The sequence below is a fragment of the Cyclopterus lumpus genome, chromosome 19 (genome assembly GCF_009769545.1).
Source record: "Cyclopterus lumpus isolate fCycLum1 chromosome 19, fCycLum1.pri, whole genome shotgun sequence".
Classification (NCBI taxonomy): Eukaryota; Metazoa; Chordata; class Actinopteri; order Perciformes; family Cyclopteridae; genus Cyclopterus; species Cyclopterus lumpus.
In genome coordinates this window covers 17,017,268-17,036,904 of record NC_046984.1, presented here as the reverse complement: position 1 = coordinate 17,036,904, position 19,637 = coordinate 17,017,268, and the positions used below count along the sequence as shown (strand labels likewise).

The following is a 19,637-nucleotide window of genomic DNA, read 5'->3' as shown; positions in this document are numbered from 1 at the left end:
ATATGGGGCAGGAGGCTTCGTCCACAGCAAAGACTGTTAGGCCATTCTGAAATAATATAAAATAAACACAAAGTTTAACACAATAATATAAAATAAACACAAAGTTAAACGATGCGTTAAAGAATAGGAGTGCTAAAAAAAAAAAAAAAGATTCTGGATTTTCTTTTGCGTTCGACATCTCGAGTTTCTCCGAGTGCCCCTGAACGCCTCAGTGAACTCGAGCCTCCGCTCATTTTGTCTTTTCTGGTAATTAGCATTGAGCCGGTCTGCTAACGGCAAGATGATTTAAATGGCAATTTTTGCCAGATTTTATACAGAATTTAAACGTGAATGGAAGAGTGAATATGTTCCGTGTTTGCCAACGCTAATGCTTAGCTAACACTAGCATAGCGGCTAACGCTGACTTTAGCCATGTTGATTGACACATTAGCTAACTCGTCGATTAACATGGCTAAAGCTAGTGTTAGCCGCTATGCTAAAAACGCGATTTTTTTTTCCGCCCGAGTAGAAAAAAACAAAACATCAATGCAACGACAATTACTGTCTTTGTATTACCGGGAGGAAAATATTACCTTCAAACTTTGTATTTTCAGACATTTTCTTAAATGTCCTCCTTGTGGCAAAACGAGCGGCACTCGTACGACACCCGTCAAGAAGCTGAGGGGGAGGAGCCACAGTCTTGGGAACACTCGTTGTTGTTACGACAGGTCAGCTGCCGTAAATCAGTTTTATAATTTATTAAGGGAGGAAGAGGAATAAACTACACTTATTACGTGTACCGTTATCATTAAGCGAGAAAGATGACTAAAATTACATTTATTATGTGTACTGTTATCATTAAGGGAGGAAGATGACTAAAATTACATGTATTATGTGTACTGTTATCATTAAGGGAGGAAGAGGAACAAAATTACATGTATTATGATTACTGTTATCATTAAGGGAGGCAGAGGAATGGCTAAACATGTGACACACTGAGCAGGAGAGGGAGAGAGAGAAGATACCAGATAACAGATACGCTGGCAAACTGGAAGGAAGGCAACACGCTTACGACAGCTCCCGTGTGAGCCAGCTCACACCGTGAAATAAAATGTATATAAAGCTGAACTAGCTTTACAAGAATAACCTTCTGTGAGTTTTCTCTTAAGGTTCTGTAAAGGGGTTTCCATAATAACCTTGTTAGAACCTTCACTATAGGTTCTGTAAAGATTTTGTTTTCCAAAAAGGTATAAACAAAAAAGAAGCCTTTTTTCCCCATCCACACCTGTTCTCATTAGCAGGCACTTACCTATAAGCCTTTTGATGTTACGGCGCCACCCTGTGTTCAAATGTAGGAACTGCATGTCCCAATTCACCCAGTGTTTCCCCTCAAAGATAGAAGAAAGCAAACAAAACCACATTTCGGCTTCAACAGACGTTTGTTTTTATTGGGTTTTTCATGCTACGCGGATGCTTTCTGACTCCGCTCTATGGCCATCTTCTCCAGCCGCTCGGTGTAGAACCCGTTGAAATCCAACCTGTGACGACGTAGGAGCCGAGTTAGCCAATCAATCAAAAACATCAATGAGACGCATTCAACCACACCGGGTTTCACCTGTAGATGATGCTGATCATGCTGTGCTCGCAGTCGTTGGTGCTGTAGATGCTCAGCTTGTCCAGCAGGTCCAGCAGCAGCGTGCTGAAGTTACTGTCGAACTTGCTGATGGTGGCTTCAAAGCCGGCGTCCGACTGGTGGGCGTCCGCGTGCTCCGCTAATAACTGGAGCGGCGAGAGGACACATAACGTATTTTGAACTCGAGAGCCAGAAAACATTCCATCCGTTTAACGACGCCGGAGAACGTTTTCCACGACATGTTCACGTGGTTTTCTTTTTAGGAGGGCCTTTCTGGAAATACCTTTGTGGTCGGCCTCTTCTTCTCTGCCTCCTCAGCATGTTCGCTCGGAGTGGGAGGCCCGTCCACCGTGCCCTGTTCCTGAGAGAGGCGCTCCAACCTCAAGCTCTGAGTGAAGCGCTGCGACGGTCGAGAAAAAACAAAAACAATTCAGGACAAGGATCTGCTCGTTTTAAACCAGGCGGCAACCTCCGGTTCTGAGAAAAGAAGCCGATGAGGAAGTGTCTTAAAGCTGCATTCTCTCTACTGACCACCAGGGGGTGACTCCTCTGGTTGTATAGAAGTCTATGCTTCATGTCTTAAAGCTGCATTCTCTCTACTGACCACCAGGGGGCGACTCCTCTGGTTGTATAGAAGTCTATGCTTCATGTCTTAAAGCTGCATTCTCTCTACTGACCACCAGGGGGCGACTCCTCTGGTTGTATAGAAGTCTATGCTTCATGTCTAAAAGCTGCATTCTCTCTACTGACCACCAGGGGGCGATTCCTCTGGTTGTATAGAAGTCTATGCTTCATGTCTTAAAGCTGCATTCTCTCTACTGACCACCAGGGGGCGACTCCTCTGGTTGTATAGAAGTCTATGCTTCATGTGTTAAAGCTGCATTGTCTCTACTGACCACCAGGGGGCGACTCCTCTGGTTGTATAGAAGTCTATGCTTCATGTGTTAAAGCTGCATTCTCTCTACTGACCACCAGGGGGTGACTCCTCTGGTTGTATAGAAGTCTATGCTTCATGTGTTAAAGCTGCATTCTCTCCTGACCACCAGGGGGCGACTCCTCTGGTTGTATAGAAGTCTATGCTTTATGTGTTAAAGCTGCATTCTCTCTACTGACCACCAGGGGGTGACTCCTCTGGTTGTATAGAAGTCTATGCTTCACGTGTTAAAGCTGCATTCTCTCTCCTGACCACCAGGGGGCGACTCCTCTGGTTGTATAGAAGTCTATATAAATGACTACTTCTCTTGATGTATTCCCTCAGTAAACATTGTAAACATTAGTTTAGTCTCAATCTCTAGTTTCAAGTCTTCTTCAATACAGAATGATGTTCATTTAGTAAATTATGGTCATTTAGAGTCAAACAGACCATAAAGCAGGGGATGCTTTAGGGCGGGGCTACAAGGTGATCGACAGATCTCTACCAGAGACGTATACAGGGTCTATATGTCCCGCCTCCGCATTCCTAATATGGTCACTTCCTGTTCACTGGTTGCAAAAAGCCAAGATGGCGACGGCCAGAATGACCACTTCTTATAAACAGTCTACGATTTTAAAACTGCGTGTTCAATCGAAGCAGAACATAAAATTAAACGTGAAACATTTCCCCTTCCATCGACGCACCTGCATGCAGTTCGTGAACATGACGCAGACGGACATGAGTTTGGAGAAGATCCTGAGGAGCTCGGGGTTGGTCAGCATGCAGTCCTTCAGGCAGTTGTCCAGGAAGCTGGTGTGATGGCAGAGCACGTCGTCGATGTTCGACGCCTGGAGGGGAAAAGAGACGGTCAGGACAAGGAGACGCCTGGGCGGTGCGATCGGAGCTTCGCTCGCTCACCGTTTTCAGGTTGTTCTCCATGACGTGCCACGTGGGCTCCATCACCTCGAACATCATGTAGTACTGGATGTTCTGCACGAAGTTGAACATGCGCTGTCGGAGCGCGAACGCGGCGGCGAACCTGCGGTGCGAACGGAGAGCGTGAACGTGACTTTACTTGTCGTTGCATGAATCCACCGCGAGGTTCCCCCACTCACCATTTGGCGCAGTGCGACGAGTACAGCTTGAAGTCCTTGTTGCTGATCCACACGTTGCACAGCAGCCTCTCCACGTGTTTGCAGTAGAACAGATGTCGGAACAACATCTGGTACCTCGTCAGCGCTTTCCTGGAAAACGTGTACGAAATTAAAAAAAAAAAAAAAAAAAACGTGTTTAAATGCATTTCATTTTATGTTTGTAATTTTGTTAACATTTTAAAATATTATATAGGTGGAGGCTTCAAATAAGCCCAGTTGGCTTTTTGTCTCTTCCTCTGCATATATTATTCATTTCTCAGTTGTGATTTTTATTTTATTGTTTGAATTGTGCAAATGAATAAAACATTTCAAAATTAATGAGAATAAATTTATTAATTTTTTTCTGAAGGGCGCAGCTAATCGAGTTACTACGGCGATAGCTTCACTCAATCGAGTCAATCGAATCGATCGTTTACCGTGCGATCACTAAAACAGGAAGTGGAACAACATTTAAATAAATAAAATAAAGAGAGAATGAAGAGGCCGATTTATTTATTTAATTGTTTTCTTTTACTTGAAATGTGGGCCTCAAGTGTATTGTTTTGGGACACATTTTATTTATTTATTTAAAAGACAGACATTTGTTTTCCAAACATTTCAATACGTTGGGAGGAAAATTAAATTTGAATTGATTAATTAATTTGAACAGCTGTGATTATCTCATGTTTAGATCTATATTCTTGTTTGTTTGAGTACGAAAGATCGGTGACGGTTCTGTAAAATATAATATATGTTTGAAGGATTATTACAGGAATTAAAATATTCCTGTAATGTATTTTTATAATTTATTAACATTTTGAGCAATCTGTGGCTCTAATGTCTTCCTTAAAAAAATAAAGAAACGCATCTTCTACGTGCACAAAATGTAAAAACAGCAGACATGAACTGCATTTTGAGCTGTAAAAAAAATCCTAACTGTATTTAGGAGATTTAGTGTTGATTATTATTATATTGCCAAAGATTGTGGAGTATCTTAAAAGTTAAAAACATACAGAAAAGATGAAACCATCATCAGCCGAACCTGTTGATGATGAGCGACAGCGGCCACTTGACGATGTAGTCGAAGGAGAAGGCCTCCAGCCCGCTGAGGGCGGCGTCCGCCGGGTCCGCGTTGATGATGGCCTTCTCCTGCTTGGTCTCGATGGCCAGAACCCGCAGCAGCTGAGTGATGACGTCGTGGGGCATGAGGTCGATCTGCGGAGCGACCGGGGGGGAAAGGTCAGAGGTCGTGAAGGAAGGACGGTTGGTCAGTTTTTGTTTTGGTTGCTGGAATTCTTCTGCTAATAATATTGTTTTTTGCAAAAACAGTAAAAGTCGGGGCTGGAAAAGAGACTCTGTATGGCTGGACAATAAATCAATAATATAAATATGAGTATAGATATATCGTCAGATTTTGGATATGGTAATATTATATAAGTGTTGTCCCTCCCTGGTTTTAAAGAGCAATTACAATTCTGAAAAAAATACAATATTAAATAAAAATAATTATTAAAAATCTCATTGTGATTATATATATATATATATATATATATATATATATATAAATAAATAATATAAATACAGAATTTAAATATTAAAAATTAAATAAAACCAAGCAATTATAAAGTAATTAAAATAAAGTAATAATAAGGTAATAACGCTACAATATCATTGGAATACTGATCCTGGGGTATTTGGTAAAGAAATATTGTGATATTTGATATCCTCCATATGGCCGAGCCCTACTCGAGCTTTAAAAAGAGAGTTCTAATGTAAATACTGTATTTATACCAACGGCCCTAATGTCACCACTGATTCCTATTCAGGCACCCTGCAGTCGTCCTTCCACCCACCTTGAGGTCGTCTTTGAAGGGGTCCGTGTTGGCCGTGCTCATCCTCAGAGCCAGCTCCAGCAGGGCTTCCAGTCTGGGAGGAACAATGTCGTCCACTGGCTTCTTCAGCTCTTCCTCCGTCAGGTCCATGAAGTGCACGAAGAAGTCCCCTTTGTCCATCAAGAAGTAGTGCTTGATGGATCTGGAAGAAAACAACACAGGGCCGTTTGTCGCTGTGTTCTTTTTTTAAACGTATATACTCTTTCTAGCTTCTCAAGATTAACCCACGCTGCCTTAGACCGTCTTACCTGAGGCGTGAAACCAGCTCCTTCTCCTCCATGAGGAAGGCCAGCAGGACTTTGCTGGCGTAGTTGTAAGCTTTCTCTATCTGCTCCACGTACGCTCTCTCCTTCAGGGTGTACAGGACCTCTCTGGCGTCGGGACACGTCACATCGCGGCCGCACTCCCGCACCACATTCAGGTATTTCCCTACAAAAAGAGGGAAATTAAATCAACTTTCTAAGAAAGGCTCTTGTGATGTTTTCCCCCGTTTTTTTTTTTTACCCGTGCTTAATATTTTGTCCGCCATTTTCTGCAGAAAGGAGGGGATCCGGTGTTGCACGACGGTGTATCTCTGGTCCCAGTACTTGTCATTGTAGTCCTCCTGAATCTTCTCTTTCTGCAGCTCGTGCTCCTCCACCATGAACTCGCTGCGAGGAAACAAACGAGATGAAAACACGGCGGCCGACAAGCGCGCTTCGATATTCTGAGCGTCGGGTTCAGGAGGAGCCGTGCCTGTACGGGTCCTTGATGATGCCCCTGTAGATCCACTTCTCCAGGATCTCAAAGTACGGGACGCTGGCTGCCTTGGTGAGGTAGAGGCACAGCTCCTGAGCCTGGCTGTCGCCCGTGTAGTTGAAGGTTCGATCGTGCAGAAGGCTCAGCGTCGACCCGCCCATGCACTCCCCTTTGTCCACCGAGGACGCTGCGGGAGATAGCGGAGGAACATGCATTGTTTTTAAATAGTGCGAGCTATCGAAAAAGTTAATTTGATTCGTGCAGTCGTCTCCTGGAAAGAAGAAGAAATGAGGATGATCGCAGCCTCACAAGCTAGAATGCTAAAGCATTCAGAGGACGTCTGGACTTCCTGGGTTATTTAGATTAAACGGAACAAAAGTACAAATCATCAACTAAATTAAAATAATGGAGAAATCTCCTAATTGCAAAAAGGTTTTAGATTCTAAATCAGAGCACAGATTTTTCTATCGTGTTCCTGACGGTCTTTGTGTCTTAATGTGGTATTTTAGAGGTTTCTGATCATTTTCTAAATCAATTAAAATGCTTAAAATGTAGCACTGAATCTGCATAATAAATGGTATGTTTGTTAATGTGTCCAGGAGGGAGGATGGGCCTTTTATTTTATTTTTATATATATATATATATATATATACACATACACACACGTTAATATATATATATATATATATATATATATATATATATATACATACACATATATACACACACGTTAATATATATATATATATATATATACACACATACATATTAATTAATATATACATATATATATATACACACACACACACGTTAATATATATATATATATATATATATATATATATACACACACATACATATTAATTAATATATACATATACATATATATATATATATATATACAGTATACACACACATACACATTTGTTATTTTATGTTGTATATGTATACACATATCATAAAGTAACAAAACACATGTAATGTATTTAGCTGTAAAGCCTCTTGCTTGAATAATTTTCCCTTTTATGCGCTCATGAAAACCACAAGAAAAAGAAAAAAGAGGCGACGCTCTCAAGAGAGGAGCGAACGGCAGGAAGACAACGTCCACACGGTGTCCTCCAGACTCTTACCAATGGAGGCCAGGATCTCCATGGTCCTCATGGTGGGCTGGATGTAAAACCAGAGCTTCTGCAGGGACAGCAGGCCCTGCCGCTGCAGGTGCTCCAGCTGAGTGACCAGGATCAGGTACTCCTTCATCAGGGTCCTCATCGCCGCCGTGAGCGCGTGGTTCACCTGGCCGTACTCGAAGGACGACTTCTCCTCGATGAAGCTTGAAAGGACAAAATAGAAAAGCACTCGTCTCGTAAATCCGTCCTCGGTCACGAGCGACGTTTGAAAAAAAAAAAACCTCCCCCCCCGGTTCTCACCGCGTCACGGTGGAGTAATACGACGCCACCGGGAGGATTCTGTTCACCAGCTCTTTGATGGACATGTCCAGCGTGGAGTCCACGATGAAGGAGCGGTTCTGTCTGCCCAGGACGGGCTGAGCTGTGATGTTCTGACCATCAACTCCCATCAGGACAAACAGCAGATCCTCCACCATAGCTTGTTCCTGCGCCGGCAGCGGCATCGTAACTGAACAACAACAACAACAACAACACACTTTATGGTCTGTTTGACTCTAAATGACCATAATTTACTAAATGAACATCACGCTGTATTGAAGAAGACTTGAAACTAGAGATTGAGACCAAAAACTAATGTTTACAATGTTTACTGAGGGAATACATCAAGAGAAGTAGAGTCATTTATATAGACTTCTATACAACCAGAGGAGTCACCCCCTGGTGGTCAGTAGAGAGAATGCAGCTTTAACACGTGAAGCATAGACTTCTATACAACCAGAGGAGTCGCCCCCTGGTGGTCAGGAGAGAGAATGCAGCTTTAACACGTGAAGCATAGACTTCTATACAACCAGAGGAGTCGCCCCCTGGTGGCCAGTAGAGAGAATGCAGCTTTAACACATGAAGCATAGACTTCTATACAACCAGAGGAGTCGCCCCCTGGTGGCCAGTAGAGAGAATGCAGCTTTAACACATGAAGCATAGACTTCTATACAACCAGAGGAGTCGCCCCCTGGTGGCCAGTAGAGAGAATGCAGCTTTAACACGTGAAGCATAGACTTCTATACAACCAGAGGAGTCGCCCCCTGGTGGTCAGGAGAGAGATTGCAGCTTTAACACATGAAGCATAGACTTCTATACAACCAGAGGAGTCGCCCCCTGGTGGTCAGTAGAGAGAATGCAGCTTTAACACGTGAAGCATAGACTTCTATACAAGCAGCCGTCTTACCGATGGCCGCTGCCGGATCTCCTGCAGGAGTGGGGCTGGTGATGAAGTCTCCGAGGAGAGCGGGGCGGTCGTAAACCCAGTTGGGGAACACGGGGTTGGGCTGCGTGGGGTTCTTCTTGTTGTGTTTGTCTCTCAGCATCTTCCGCGTGACCTCAGCCGGCTGCGGGCGAAACCACAGAGAAACAGGAAATGCAATTTAGACGTTCACAAAGTCCCCCCCCCCCCCCCCCCCCCCGTGTGTCTGGACCCTACTGGGTCAAACTGAGCTTCAGATCGGCTGCGTCCGAGTAAGAATTGCTCACCTGGGGAGCGTTGGAGCTGGCCGCCATGTTGCCGAGCTTCTTTCGCAGCTCATCCAGTTCCTGCATGGACATCTTGGTGCTGGTCTGGGGCAGAGTGTAACTGGTAGTTGTGGTGGACGTCGCGTTCGCGGATGACTCCGACCGCTCTTTGGCATTCTGCTGCAGTAACTGGAGCGTCTAAAAAATATATACATAAATATATCACAATAAAACTAAAGGGTCAATATGGTAGTGTATTTAACTTTATAAAAAGTGGGGGAAATCAACAATTTGAGCCTCTTCCGACACTTTATGAATGGCTTTTAAATCTTCTATTGACATCAGTCTCATGAACTGCCTTTTTGTTTCTGTGACTGAACATTTAATTCTTCATCAACACTGCTCCACATTGTTGAGAGATGAAAAACAAATCACATGAGAAGATTTGAAATCCGAAAACACCAAAAACGCTGTGAAACGAATCCATTAGAAGCGATTAACAAACGAAAACCACATCGTACATCTGCTTATCGACGACGTGCTTTCACCTCTTTGTCCTCACTGAGTTTGGAGAGCAGGTACAGCAGAGGGTCCAGGTTTTGAACATTCTTGGACTTGAGCTCCTCGTACTTCCTCAAGAAGTCCTCGGGGGTTTTAGAGAACTCTGCCAATTTGACCTGGAAGCGATTTGACAGCCGGAGAGAAAAAGATTCAGTTAGCGACACGTTCATTTCCACAGCGGGCGTTTCCATGGCAACGTGCTTCTTTTCTAAACCCGATTAAAAACTCTGTAACTGCCTTTACTTCCCTACGGGTTGTTTTATATTTCAACGATGTATTGAGATAAAATCCTTTTCAATCACATAACATATTTCAACAATAATATATTTGTATGAAAAAACAATAATGATCTTTTAACAAACATTGAGAATGTTCAGACCTCTACAAATATAAATATATCCAACGCGTTTTACCAGATTCTCTAGGTGTCAATAAAAGTTATTCAACGTAATAACATACTTGTGTTTCCTTAATAAAACTGTACAACTATGGGTCAAACTAACATTCTCTGAGTTATTTGAGCTGCTGTTGATCGTTTTGCATCGTTCTTTTTGCACATTATCTTTGCTCTCAGCTGCTGTAATGTTAACAATTCCTGCCGGGATTATTAAAGTACTTAATCTATCTGAACAAAGCCATAATTTCTCCTCCCATGCCACCCCATAACCTTCAGGACACCTTTCAGGATGTTCCCTGTGCTCCGACAGGCGTATTAAAGCACGCCTGAGAGTGGAACACCTACCTTGGCACTGTGGGCCGACACCGTGGTGGTGACATATGGAGTCCTGTGTTTCTGCAGTAGGTCTATGTAGCCCTCTGCTCCGTCTCCTCCTCGGACATGCAGCAGGCTGAGCAACTCGTTCACGTCATGGTGGATCCTGAACTCGCTCATGGCTCCAGGCTGCTGCAGAGACAACACAGGCCAACACAGGTGTATCTTAGAGGAGAAGGGCGAGGAGGCTGGCTTGAGAAACTAATTTAACCAACTGTATCTCAAACCAGCTACTGTAAAGTCTGCATGCATGAACCATCTTCTCCTGCAAGTCAAACCAGCTGCTGTAAAGTCTGCATGCATGAACCATCTTCCCCTGCAAGTCAAACCAGCTGCTGTAAAGTCTGCATGCATGAACCATCTTCTCCTGCAAGTCAAGCCAGCTGCTGTAAAGTCTGCATGCATGAACCATCTTCATCTACAAGTCAAGCCAGCTGCTGTAAAGATGCATGAACCATCTTCCCCTGCAAGTCAAACCAGCTGCTGTAAAGTCTGCATGCATGAACCATCTTCTCCTACAAGTCAAGCCAGCTGCTGTAAAGTCTGCATGCATGAACCATCTTCATCTACAAGTCAAGCCAGCTGCTGTAAAGATGCATGAACCATCTTCATCTACAAGTCAAGCCAGCTGCTGTAAAGATGCATGAACCATCTTCATCTACAAGTCAAGCCAGCTGCTGTAAAGATGCATGAACCATATTCTCCTAAAACTCAAACCATCTTATCCTACAAGTGATGCTGAGCTAACAGGGATTTGATGCTAGCTTGATTGCTGTGAACTACGAGGAGGCTAACAGAGCAGCTAGCTCATCCAGAATGAAACACGTCGGTCTCAGAACCGTTATAACAACATGTAATGAGTGGTAATAAGCGTTACTACAGGTGCGAGTCTCTACTGAGCGCCGTACCTGTCAGTCAGTCGTGTCGGGTTCAATAACAACAACAACAACAAGCACGGGAGCGGAAGCTAAACCCGCCAACGAGTAGTCAAATTCTTCTTCTGCTGCTGAAATACAGGCAGCGCTAGCGCCACACGGCCCTCGACAGGTTAACTGTGGTACTACAGCTTCATTTAGCAGCAGATAATAATCTCGCTACATTCTTTATTATAACTGTGAATGTACTGCAATTTTTAAATATGTATATTTTTTAAATTATATATATTTTTGTATTACTGTTTTTTTATAAAACATTGTTTAATGATATTATTGTGAAGATTCATTTTCATTTTCAAAAACATGGAATTGACATGCTTCTTTTCCATATAAACAAATATAATAGGGAGTAAACACTAAATAACCAGAGCGTAACTATAATTATTATAATACCTAATTATTTAAAAACAGTAATACTAATCATTATAATAATAACACTTAACACATAACCTTTCTTATTATTGTAGTTATTCATTTTCAAATCCTTTACTGCTCTAATTATTCGTTTCTATGTTCATTTGTTTCGGTTTTTATATATATCTTAGATGTATTTATTTATCTTTTGATTGTGTTGATTTTTTAAAAAGTAAAATAAGTAAAAGCCCAAAGAAATACAAGACATGTTTTTTTTAAATTATTTTTAGCTTATTCTCAGGTTTTATTAAATCTTGCAGATCAAAAAAATAAAATAACATAGCATACTTGAGAAGATAAAATTCCACTTGCTTTTATTTTGAAAAACCACGACCCAGCGGAAGTAAACAGTAATCACGTTACAACCCGGAAGCATTGCCCCTTTTTTCTTCCCCTTCCTCTGATTAACGTTTGAACGGACAAGAATGAGCGTTTTATCTCGAGAAGAAACGATTGAACGCGGCTTCGCTGCCACCGTCCGGTCTTCACGGGCCGCATTCGCGTCTTAATCGTCGGCGGCTTCGGAGGCTCGAGAGGCGGCCGCGTGTGTGAGCAGCAACGCCCCGATGCCCGAAAAAAACACCGTCGCTCTGTTTACAAATCGGCTGGGAGAAAGTGTTTCCCCGCAGCGTGTCGTTAGATAATCGTGTGTGTGTGTGCGCGTGTGTGTGAAGAATATACACATATATATATATATTTTAAATTTAAAAAAAAAACATGGCTGAACTGCATGTTGTGGAGCAGAGCGGCACTGGGACCATCGAGCAGCCGGAGCACCGCGACGTTCGAGGCTCTCTTCGCCTGGCGTCGCCCACTCTCGTGGTTCCGCCGCGGGGCAGCCAGCTCAGCCCCGGCGGCGGGGTGTCGAGCCCCGGCGGCGGACGCTCGGTGTTCGGCTTCCCGGCGAAGAGCAACCCGAGCTCCCCGTCCGAACCGGCGGAGAAGCCCGGTTCGCGCTGGGTTCGCCTGAACGTCGGCGGGACCTACTTCATCACCACCAAACAGACGCTGTGCCGCGACCCCAAGTCGTTCCTGTTCCGGCTGTGTCAGGAAGACCCGGACCTGGACTCCGACAAGGTGAGCAGGAGTATTATATATATATATAGTAGTATAAGAACAATAATAACGTGAAATGCATGAGAAAATACATTAAAAAGAGAGGATAAAGTCATATTAATGTGCATTCTTTACCTCTATTTAGTTGTTTATTTTTATTTTTAATATGCCATTATATTCTATAAATAATTGACATATTGAAACATGTGAATGTTATAGTTAATGTAAATCAGCATACAATAATATAAGAAAAACAAAGGCCTAAAATAAAATGTAACATGTTGCTTAATGCTACAATAAATAAACACAAGTATTGATAAAAGAGATACATTTAATATGAATGGAAGGAGTCAGAAATTAAGACTCATTACATTACAGACTTTATAATTGTGTGAAACAACCTTTATCTCTATTTAGTAGTATTTGAGATCATATATTTATATACTGTATGTGTATCTTTTTTTTAAGGCCTCTGACAGCTTGGTAAATGCAGAGTTGGAAGAGGTACTCGAGATATTTTACTCAAGTAAAAGTAGTAATACCACTGTGTAGAAATACTCTGTTACAAGTAAAAAGCGGCTTATTAAAGTAACTTTAATGCATTCATTGCTACTGTTTATATACGCGGAGCGTCTCAATACGTAATTATACGTCACAGCTTATTATTTTAGAATTTACTTTTAATAATCTGAAGTAACTAAAGCCGTCGAATATATTTAGTGGATTAAAAATATAAAGTAGCAGAAAATTAAAGTACAAGTATACCTCAAAGTAAGTAAATAAAATGGTTGCGTTCAGTTTTATATTATACATTTTTTTTAATGTATATTGAGGTGTGTGTGTGTACAAACTTATCTTTGAAAAGAAAATGTATTCATGTTTAAATATGCTACTTTATGACGTAACTAGTATCCAAATCTGTCGAATAAGTTTCGTGAAGTACAACATTTGCTCCGGAGGGGTGACGTAGAAATATAAAGTTAGTAACTTGAAAATGGAAACATAAGGTAAATTATAACGTTCTCATGTAACTTTTCAAAGATCCCCTGATCACGTTTGAAGAAAAAATAAATAAATAAATAAAAATATTATATGTTTTAATGGATTTAAACAAAGCTTGTCATTCGTAGTTTTAATGATGAATTATAAGAGTTGTAAAACTCTTATAATTAATCTTTTTTTTATATTCAGGTAAACACTTTATTCTAGTTTCTTTACATTTTTACTAGACTGCATGTGAACGTTATGATGTTACTGAATATTGGAGGATAACCATCGGCAGTAAAAAAACAAAACGTATTTACACTGTAATGGTTCCCGTTAATCCGTGAGGAGGGGGGGTCAGTAACCATGGTGTGTGTCTGTGTGTGTGTGTCTGTGTCGCAGGACGAGACCGGGGCCTACCTGATCGACAGGGACCCCACGTACTTCGGCCCCATCCTCAACTACCTTCGGCACGGGAAGCTGATCATGGATAAAAACCTGGCGGAGGACGGTGAGAACCCCACACGCACACACACACACACACACACACACCGTTGTGTATATTTTAGAGCGCCCCGGTTTACACGTGTGTCCTTCAGGCGTCTTGGAGGAAGCCGAGTTCTACAACATCGCGTCCCTGGTGAGGCTGGTGAAGGAGAGGATACGGGACAACGAGAACCGCACGTCTCAGGTACAGAAGGCGGCGAACACGGCGCCGGGGTGAGAATGTGTTGTCGACCGCGGTGTTGACGTTTACTCTCTCTCTCGCTCGCTCGCTCGCCCTCAGGGTCCCGTGAAACACGTGTACCGGGTACTTCAGTGCCAAGAGGAGGAGCTCACGCAGATGGTCTCGACCATGTCGGACGGATGGAAGTTCGAGCAGGTGAAGAACTGTTTGCTTTTCTTTCTTTTTTTTATAAATGGATTAATTAATGAATAAATAATTGATCTATTTAGTAATTAATCCGTAAAGTTATTCAATAATCAATTTATTAATATATGTATTTATTTATTAAATTTATTAATTAATGTATTCATTAAATAATGTATCTATTAATTCATTAATTAATCCATTTATACATGTATTAATTAATGTATCTATTTATTAATTAATCTATTTAAGTTATTCAATAATTGATTTATTAATAAATACATTTATTTATTCATGAATAATCCTTACATTCAAGAAGCTGGAGCCCATAAAGTGAACAATTATGAATATAAATATTACCCAGAATATAGATGGTAAAAACTGTAATATTTCCTCCTTTTTTAAAAATGTTTTTTTTGTTTCCCGTCCTCAGCTCATAAGCATCGGCTCCTCTTATAACTACGGCAACGAGGACCAGGCGGAGTTTCTGTGCGTCGTTTCCCGGGAACTCAACAACTCCAGCAACGGCATCGTCATCGAGCCCACCGAGAAGGCCAAGGTGACCCCTGACCCCTGACCCACAGCCGCCTTACTTCTGATTTCATCTCATTTCTGACAGAGGACGGTTTTAGTTTCGGCTCTTTATTTTATTTATTTTATTTATTTTATTTATTTTATTTATTTTATTTATTTTATTTATTTTATTTATTTTATTTATTTTATTTATTTTATTTATTTTATTTATTTTATTTATTTTATTTATTTTATTTATTTTATTTATTTTATTTATTTTATTTATTTTATTTATTTTATTGGAAGAAAAATATAAAATATACAGATACTGAAACTTTATTTCTTTTTATTTTATTTAATTTAGTCATCTTTTAACCTCCTGCAACAGTACAGATCAAAACCTAGTTTACAGGTGTTAATCTGTAGGTAACAACATAAAACACACGTGAACCCTTTTTTATTAAAAGTATTACATCATATTATCTCATGTCAATAAATCAGAGGAAGCGTCCGTGTTCTTTATTGATCAATCCGTCAACTGAGTCTATAAAATGTAATAAAATAAAATATCACAAGCAGTTAAAATATCAAAACCGTGGAATCGTGTAAATATTCACGTGTGAGAAGCTCGAACCTTTTTATTGACTTGTGTTTCTTTCTGTCCTCCACAGATCCTTCAGGAGCGAGGCTCGCGGATGTGAAGAGCCAATTAACTTTATCGACAACAAAGAAACAAAACAAAAACAATAACACGGAACATTTTCTCCCGGGTTTTACCCTCCGACCATCGTCGTCATCATCAAAGCCCTCCTCCTCCTCCTCCTCCGGTGTGCCTTTCCACAGCGGGGGCTGCCCGACGACCTGCTTCAGCCTTCCTCCTCCTCCTCCTCTTCCTCCTCCTCATCCTCCTCCAGGCGGAGTATAAAAGGGATTACAAGTGAGCGGGTTTCATCCTCTTGATGGTCGAGTGTCACTGCGGTGCTGACGGACGCCCGGCACAGAGCTGCTCCCAATCATCGTCATCGTCATCATCACTTTTATATATACTATGTGCCCCCCCCCCCCCCTCCTGTTGGGATATTTCCGTGCAAAAAAAGAAACCAACGGACTCAAAAGGCCTGTGTGTGTACAATTAGTCGAGGCATGTGAGGAATCTATTTACATCTATATAGGCTACATGATGAATAATATGAAAACGGTGTAATTGCCGATTTCTGTATCATAGTTGTCACATATTTACATATTCTTCGTGGGTGAGTCTATTAAAACGACGGGGGGGGGGGATATCACTTTTCATAACTCGGATTCCCCCCGTGTGTGTGTGTGTGTGTGTGTGTGTGTGTGTGTGTGTGTGTGTGTGTGTGTGTGTGTGTGTGTGTGTGTGTGTGTGTGTGTGTGTGTGTGTGTGTGTGTGTGTGTGTGTGTGTGTGTGTGTGTGTGTGTGTGTGTGTGTGTGTGTGTGTGTGTGTGTGTGTGTGTCAGCGCCTCTCTGCTAATTTTAAGGTCCACGACTGAAATATCACTACGCTTTCTTTTTTTCAGCTGCACGTTTTCTGTCGTGTTCCTCCAAAAAAATCTCTTGATCTCTTGCATATCTTAAAATTGTAATCGGAGGAAGAGGAAACGTGTCGCTCAGGCTGGACTGCCCCCCCCCCCTCCTCCTCTCCCCCCCACCTCGTCGCCACCATCCGCTCACGCTGCCTCGCGTCCTGCAGCACTTGTAGCAACTTAAAAAAAGATACCTGAGCCCACCTGTCGGCGCAGAGATTTACAGACTGTAAGCGAACCTGCCACCCTTTTTTTTTTTTTTTTTTATATATTTCAAATGTTATTGTTGTTTTTTTGCTGTATTTCTCTCGGAGATACACTCGACATTTAAGTGTTTTTAAGACTTGTAAACGCATACAAAACGATCCTCGCTCGTCACCGTAACTCTGCTCTGATTTTACAGTGAAGCTGAACGATCATCAGGCTGAATATGTTTTTTTTTTCTCCAAATTATTTATTGAGGAATGCACCTTTTTTTTTTTTTGTGCAAGTAAAACTGAATTTGCTGCTGCTTGAAATGTGCATTTCCTGTAAAACTGCAGTAACTAAAGCTGACGTCAAATATCAATCAAAATGCAACTAACTTTTATTTTTATCTGTTTTTTTTTTTATCGTCGTAAATGAAATATCTTTTGGAGACATCTCCTTGGGCTGGGGGGGGGTGTGACCTTCTTCTAACCTTCTTTTAACCATTTTAATATTTATAATAATTCAATAGACGCATTTCAGACTAAACTATTTATCTGTTTTAAAGAGAAACTAATCCGTAAAATTGTTTTTTTACTGTGAGGATTGTTTTTTGTTTTTAAAAGTTTAATCGTTTCAGAAAGAATAATGGGGGGAAAAAGTCCCCGAGCTCACGGTGACGTCTTCAAACTGCTTTTTCCTTCAACAAACAGTGACAAAAAACACCAAAATATGAAATGTGCATTGATATAAAACCATCAACTGAAACCAGTTAACAGTCAACCTGTTGATTGGTTAATTGCTCCACACAGAAACTCGTTACCGTGACGTCGTTACTGTGAAGTCTGAGCCGTAGAAACATATCAGAAACATCTCGGACTCTAAATCGCCTGAAGCTTAAAAAAAAAAAAAAAAGAAGAGGAGGAAGAAGTAAAAAAATAAAGAGCATCCGATCTTTAATCACTCATTTCTTTGTACAAAGAACATATCTGATGCAGTTACATTTATATCGCGCATGAAACAAAAAAATAATACAATAAACTGCCCCCGTGCTCAACGTTCAACGTGTTTTTAACGTTTTTAGTTTCATTGAGGGTTTCCTCTGCGTCCAGTGTTGTGCCTTTTGACCTGTGACCCCCCCCCCCCCCCCCCCCCTCCTCTCTCTCTCTTTATCATTCGGTGCCTCTCATCCCTGAGAGAAGACTGGAAGGCTCCTCGCCGGCCTGTTTTATAACGACACCGACAAACTGAAACCTGCCAGCTGCTCTTTTCTTTTCTTTTCTCAAACGTTCAAAAAAGTTCCAACGTGTGTCTTTTGTGTTTTACCAAAACGTGGGACGCCTCTGCTCTTATCTTAGTAAAACTCCAGCGGTGCACTTGAAGCCACCTCCTGTTTTTTTAAATGTATGAAACCCCCCCCCCAAAGCACTTATCGCCGTGGGCAACCGAGGGTAAAACACATTTCAGCCTCCGTCCATGAGGTTCACGGTCCCCAGAGGATGGACCCGGCTCACTTTGGGCATCCTCTGACTCGGAACATTTTAAAGAGACCGGCCAGACCAGAAAACCCAAAATATACATTTCCTATCGAATTAACTCCACAAGACTGTTAAATAATTCATTGCCACATATTAACAAAAAAATATCTTTTTTTTTTTTTTTAAATGACGATGTCGTGTGATTCAAAGATTACAAATGCAAAATGTCAGTTTAATATTAAGATTTAACAAATGGAGATCAAATGTGGTTTTCTGTGAAGAGCGAGGAGGAAGTCACTATATTTAGTTCGAAGTCGTTAAAGAGTGTAATTTATTAGAAATGGTTCTAATAAACTGCGTGTGAATTAATAACAGGCAGTGGACCCCAGTTGGCCCGCGGGCCATAGTTTGGTCCCCCGGCTCTGACATGAGGTTAAAAGTGTTTGTGCAGTGGTGCTAATAAATTAAATGTTAGAGCGTTAACGTGTTAAAGACGGTGAGCAAGGTCTACGAGTCCATTCAATTATTTAAAAAAAAGAAAGAAAAGAAGTATTTTGTTAAACTGGTCTCAGCTGGTTGGTGTTTTTTTACTTTATTTTTTTTTCGGGTTTGGAACCGCTGACCTTTTGTTGAAGGGCCATCGCAACGTTTTGAATCAATTTTTAAAATTTATTTTGAACAAAAAAAATTGCTTTTGACCGCTAAAGTTTTTACTTTCACCTGCAATAGTTAGTCAAACAGTTCTGCAACAAGAAAAAATACAAATATATATATATATACGACGTGTTTCCTGGTTGTTTTTCTATCTTCGTCACGTCGGTTTAACTCAACTTCTAGATGCAGAATAGCTTCGAACAAAAATTCACCATCTCATTTGATTGCAGACCCCCACCCCACCGTGGGGGTCAGTGAATTTGCCCCTCCTCTCTCCCTCCGACTCGCTTTTTACTCAAAAAGAAAGTTTTTTTTTTTTTTTTTTAATCCATGGATCATGTTGCCGGTTAATCTGTAAACACACTGCATGCGTTTGTGGACATGCACCACTCGTACACTCACTTAGAGGTATTGAATGTCACCTATTAACCGTTACTTTGTGTTCATTTATCAACAGTATTGATGTCAAATGTGAATATTGTCAATGGAGACTGTGGAGAAAAAAAATACTAAATTTGGAAGCCGACAACACTTTTTAAATTTTTTTTTGTCTTGATTGTTTTGTTTTTACTTTTATTTATTAATTTTTTTTAGAATTTTGTCTACGAAAGTTGTCGTTTTTCTTTTACATGTGGACGATTTTAATGAAACCCAGTCTGGTTTTTAATCATAAAATGTGTCTGTGTTTTAAACTAACGTGTCTCGTTGACTTTGTTGCTTCTGTTTTTAAAAAAATATAATTTT

General features: G+C 41.1%; 2 protein-coding genes across 3 annotated transcripts; one reads left to right on the top strand and one right to left on the bottom strand.

Moving 5' to 3' along the window:
• Positions 1–1,399: 1,399 nt before the first annotated feature.
• On the bottom strand, positions 1,400–11,266 carry tubgcp2 (tubulin, gamma complex associated protein 2). Of its 2 annotated transcripts, none has more exons than XM_034558763.1 (18): positions 11,163–11,266; positions 10,225–10,386; positions 9,470–9,598; positions 8,943–9,119; positions 8,641–8,800; positions 7,716–7,923; positions 7,419–7,618; positions 6,286–6,475; positions 6,055–6,200; positions 5,799–5,979; positions 5,512–5,692; positions 4,701–4,873; positions 3,641–3,769; positions 3,444–3,564; positions 3,230–3,373; positions 1,896–2,012; positions 1,595–1,758; positions 1,400–1,517 (listed from the first exon to the last, which is right to left on the bottom strand). In XM_034558763.1, the coding sequence occupies exons 2-18, from the start codon at positions 10,372–10,374 to the stop codon at positions 1,442–1,444; spliced, it is 2,646 nt and encodes an 881-aa protein (XP_034414654.1). In that variant the 5' UTR covers positions 10,375–10,386; positions 11,163–11,266; the 3' UTR covers positions 1,400–1,441. The 2 variants fall into 2 exon arrangements, with proteins under 2 accessions (XP_034414654.1, XP_034414655.1); XM_034558764.1 differs by having other exon boundaries at positions 10,225–10,389; positions 11,170–11,252.
• A 706-nt stretch (positions 11,267–11,972) lies between these two features.
• On the top strand, positions 11,973–15,750 carry kctd2 (potassium channel tetramerization domain containing 2). The gene is made up of 6 exons (XM_034558806.1): positions 11,973–12,680; positions 14,046–14,154; positions 14,243–14,334; positions 14,431–14,526; positions 14,948–15,073; positions 15,699–15,750. The coding sequence occupies exons 1-6, from the start codon at positions 12,321–12,323 to the stop codon at positions 15,726–15,728; spliced, it is 813 nt and encodes a 270-aa protein (XP_034414697.1). The 5' UTR covers positions 11,973–12,320; the 3' UTR covers positions 15,729–15,750.
• Positions 15,751–19,637: the final 3,887 nt, after the last annotated feature.

What these genes read in the sequence shown, in the direction of transcription:
- tubgcp2 (XM_034558763.1), bottom strand. Translation starts at nt 10,374, where the DNA reads ATGAGCGAGTTCAGGATCCACCATGACGTGAACGAGTTGCTCAGCCTG. An exon ending in AGATCCGGCAGCGGCCATCG is followed by an intron (nt 7,924 to 8,640) that starts GTAAGACGGCTG and finishes GTTGTTGTTCAG; the next exon opens with TTACGATGCCGCTGCCGGCG. An exon ending in ATGATCAGCATCATCTACAG is followed by an intron (nt 1,518 to 1,594) that starts GTGAAACCCGGT and finishes ACGTCGTCACAG; the next exon opens with GTTGGATTTCAACGGGTTCT.
- kctd2 (XM_034558806.1), top strand. Translation starts at nt 12,321, where the DNA reads ATGGCTGAACTGCATGTTGTGGAGCAGAGCGGCACTGGGACCATCGAG. An exon ending in CGGACCTGGACTCCGACAAG is followed by an intron (nt 12,681 to 14,045) that starts GTGAGCAGGAGT and finishes TCTGTGTCGCAG; the next exon opens with GACGAGACCGGGGCCTACCT. An exon ending in TAAAAACCTGGCGGAGGACG is followed by an intron (nt 14,155 to 14,242) that starts GTGAGAACCCCA and finishes TGTGTCCTTCAG; the next exon opens with GCGTCTTGGAGGAAGCCGAG.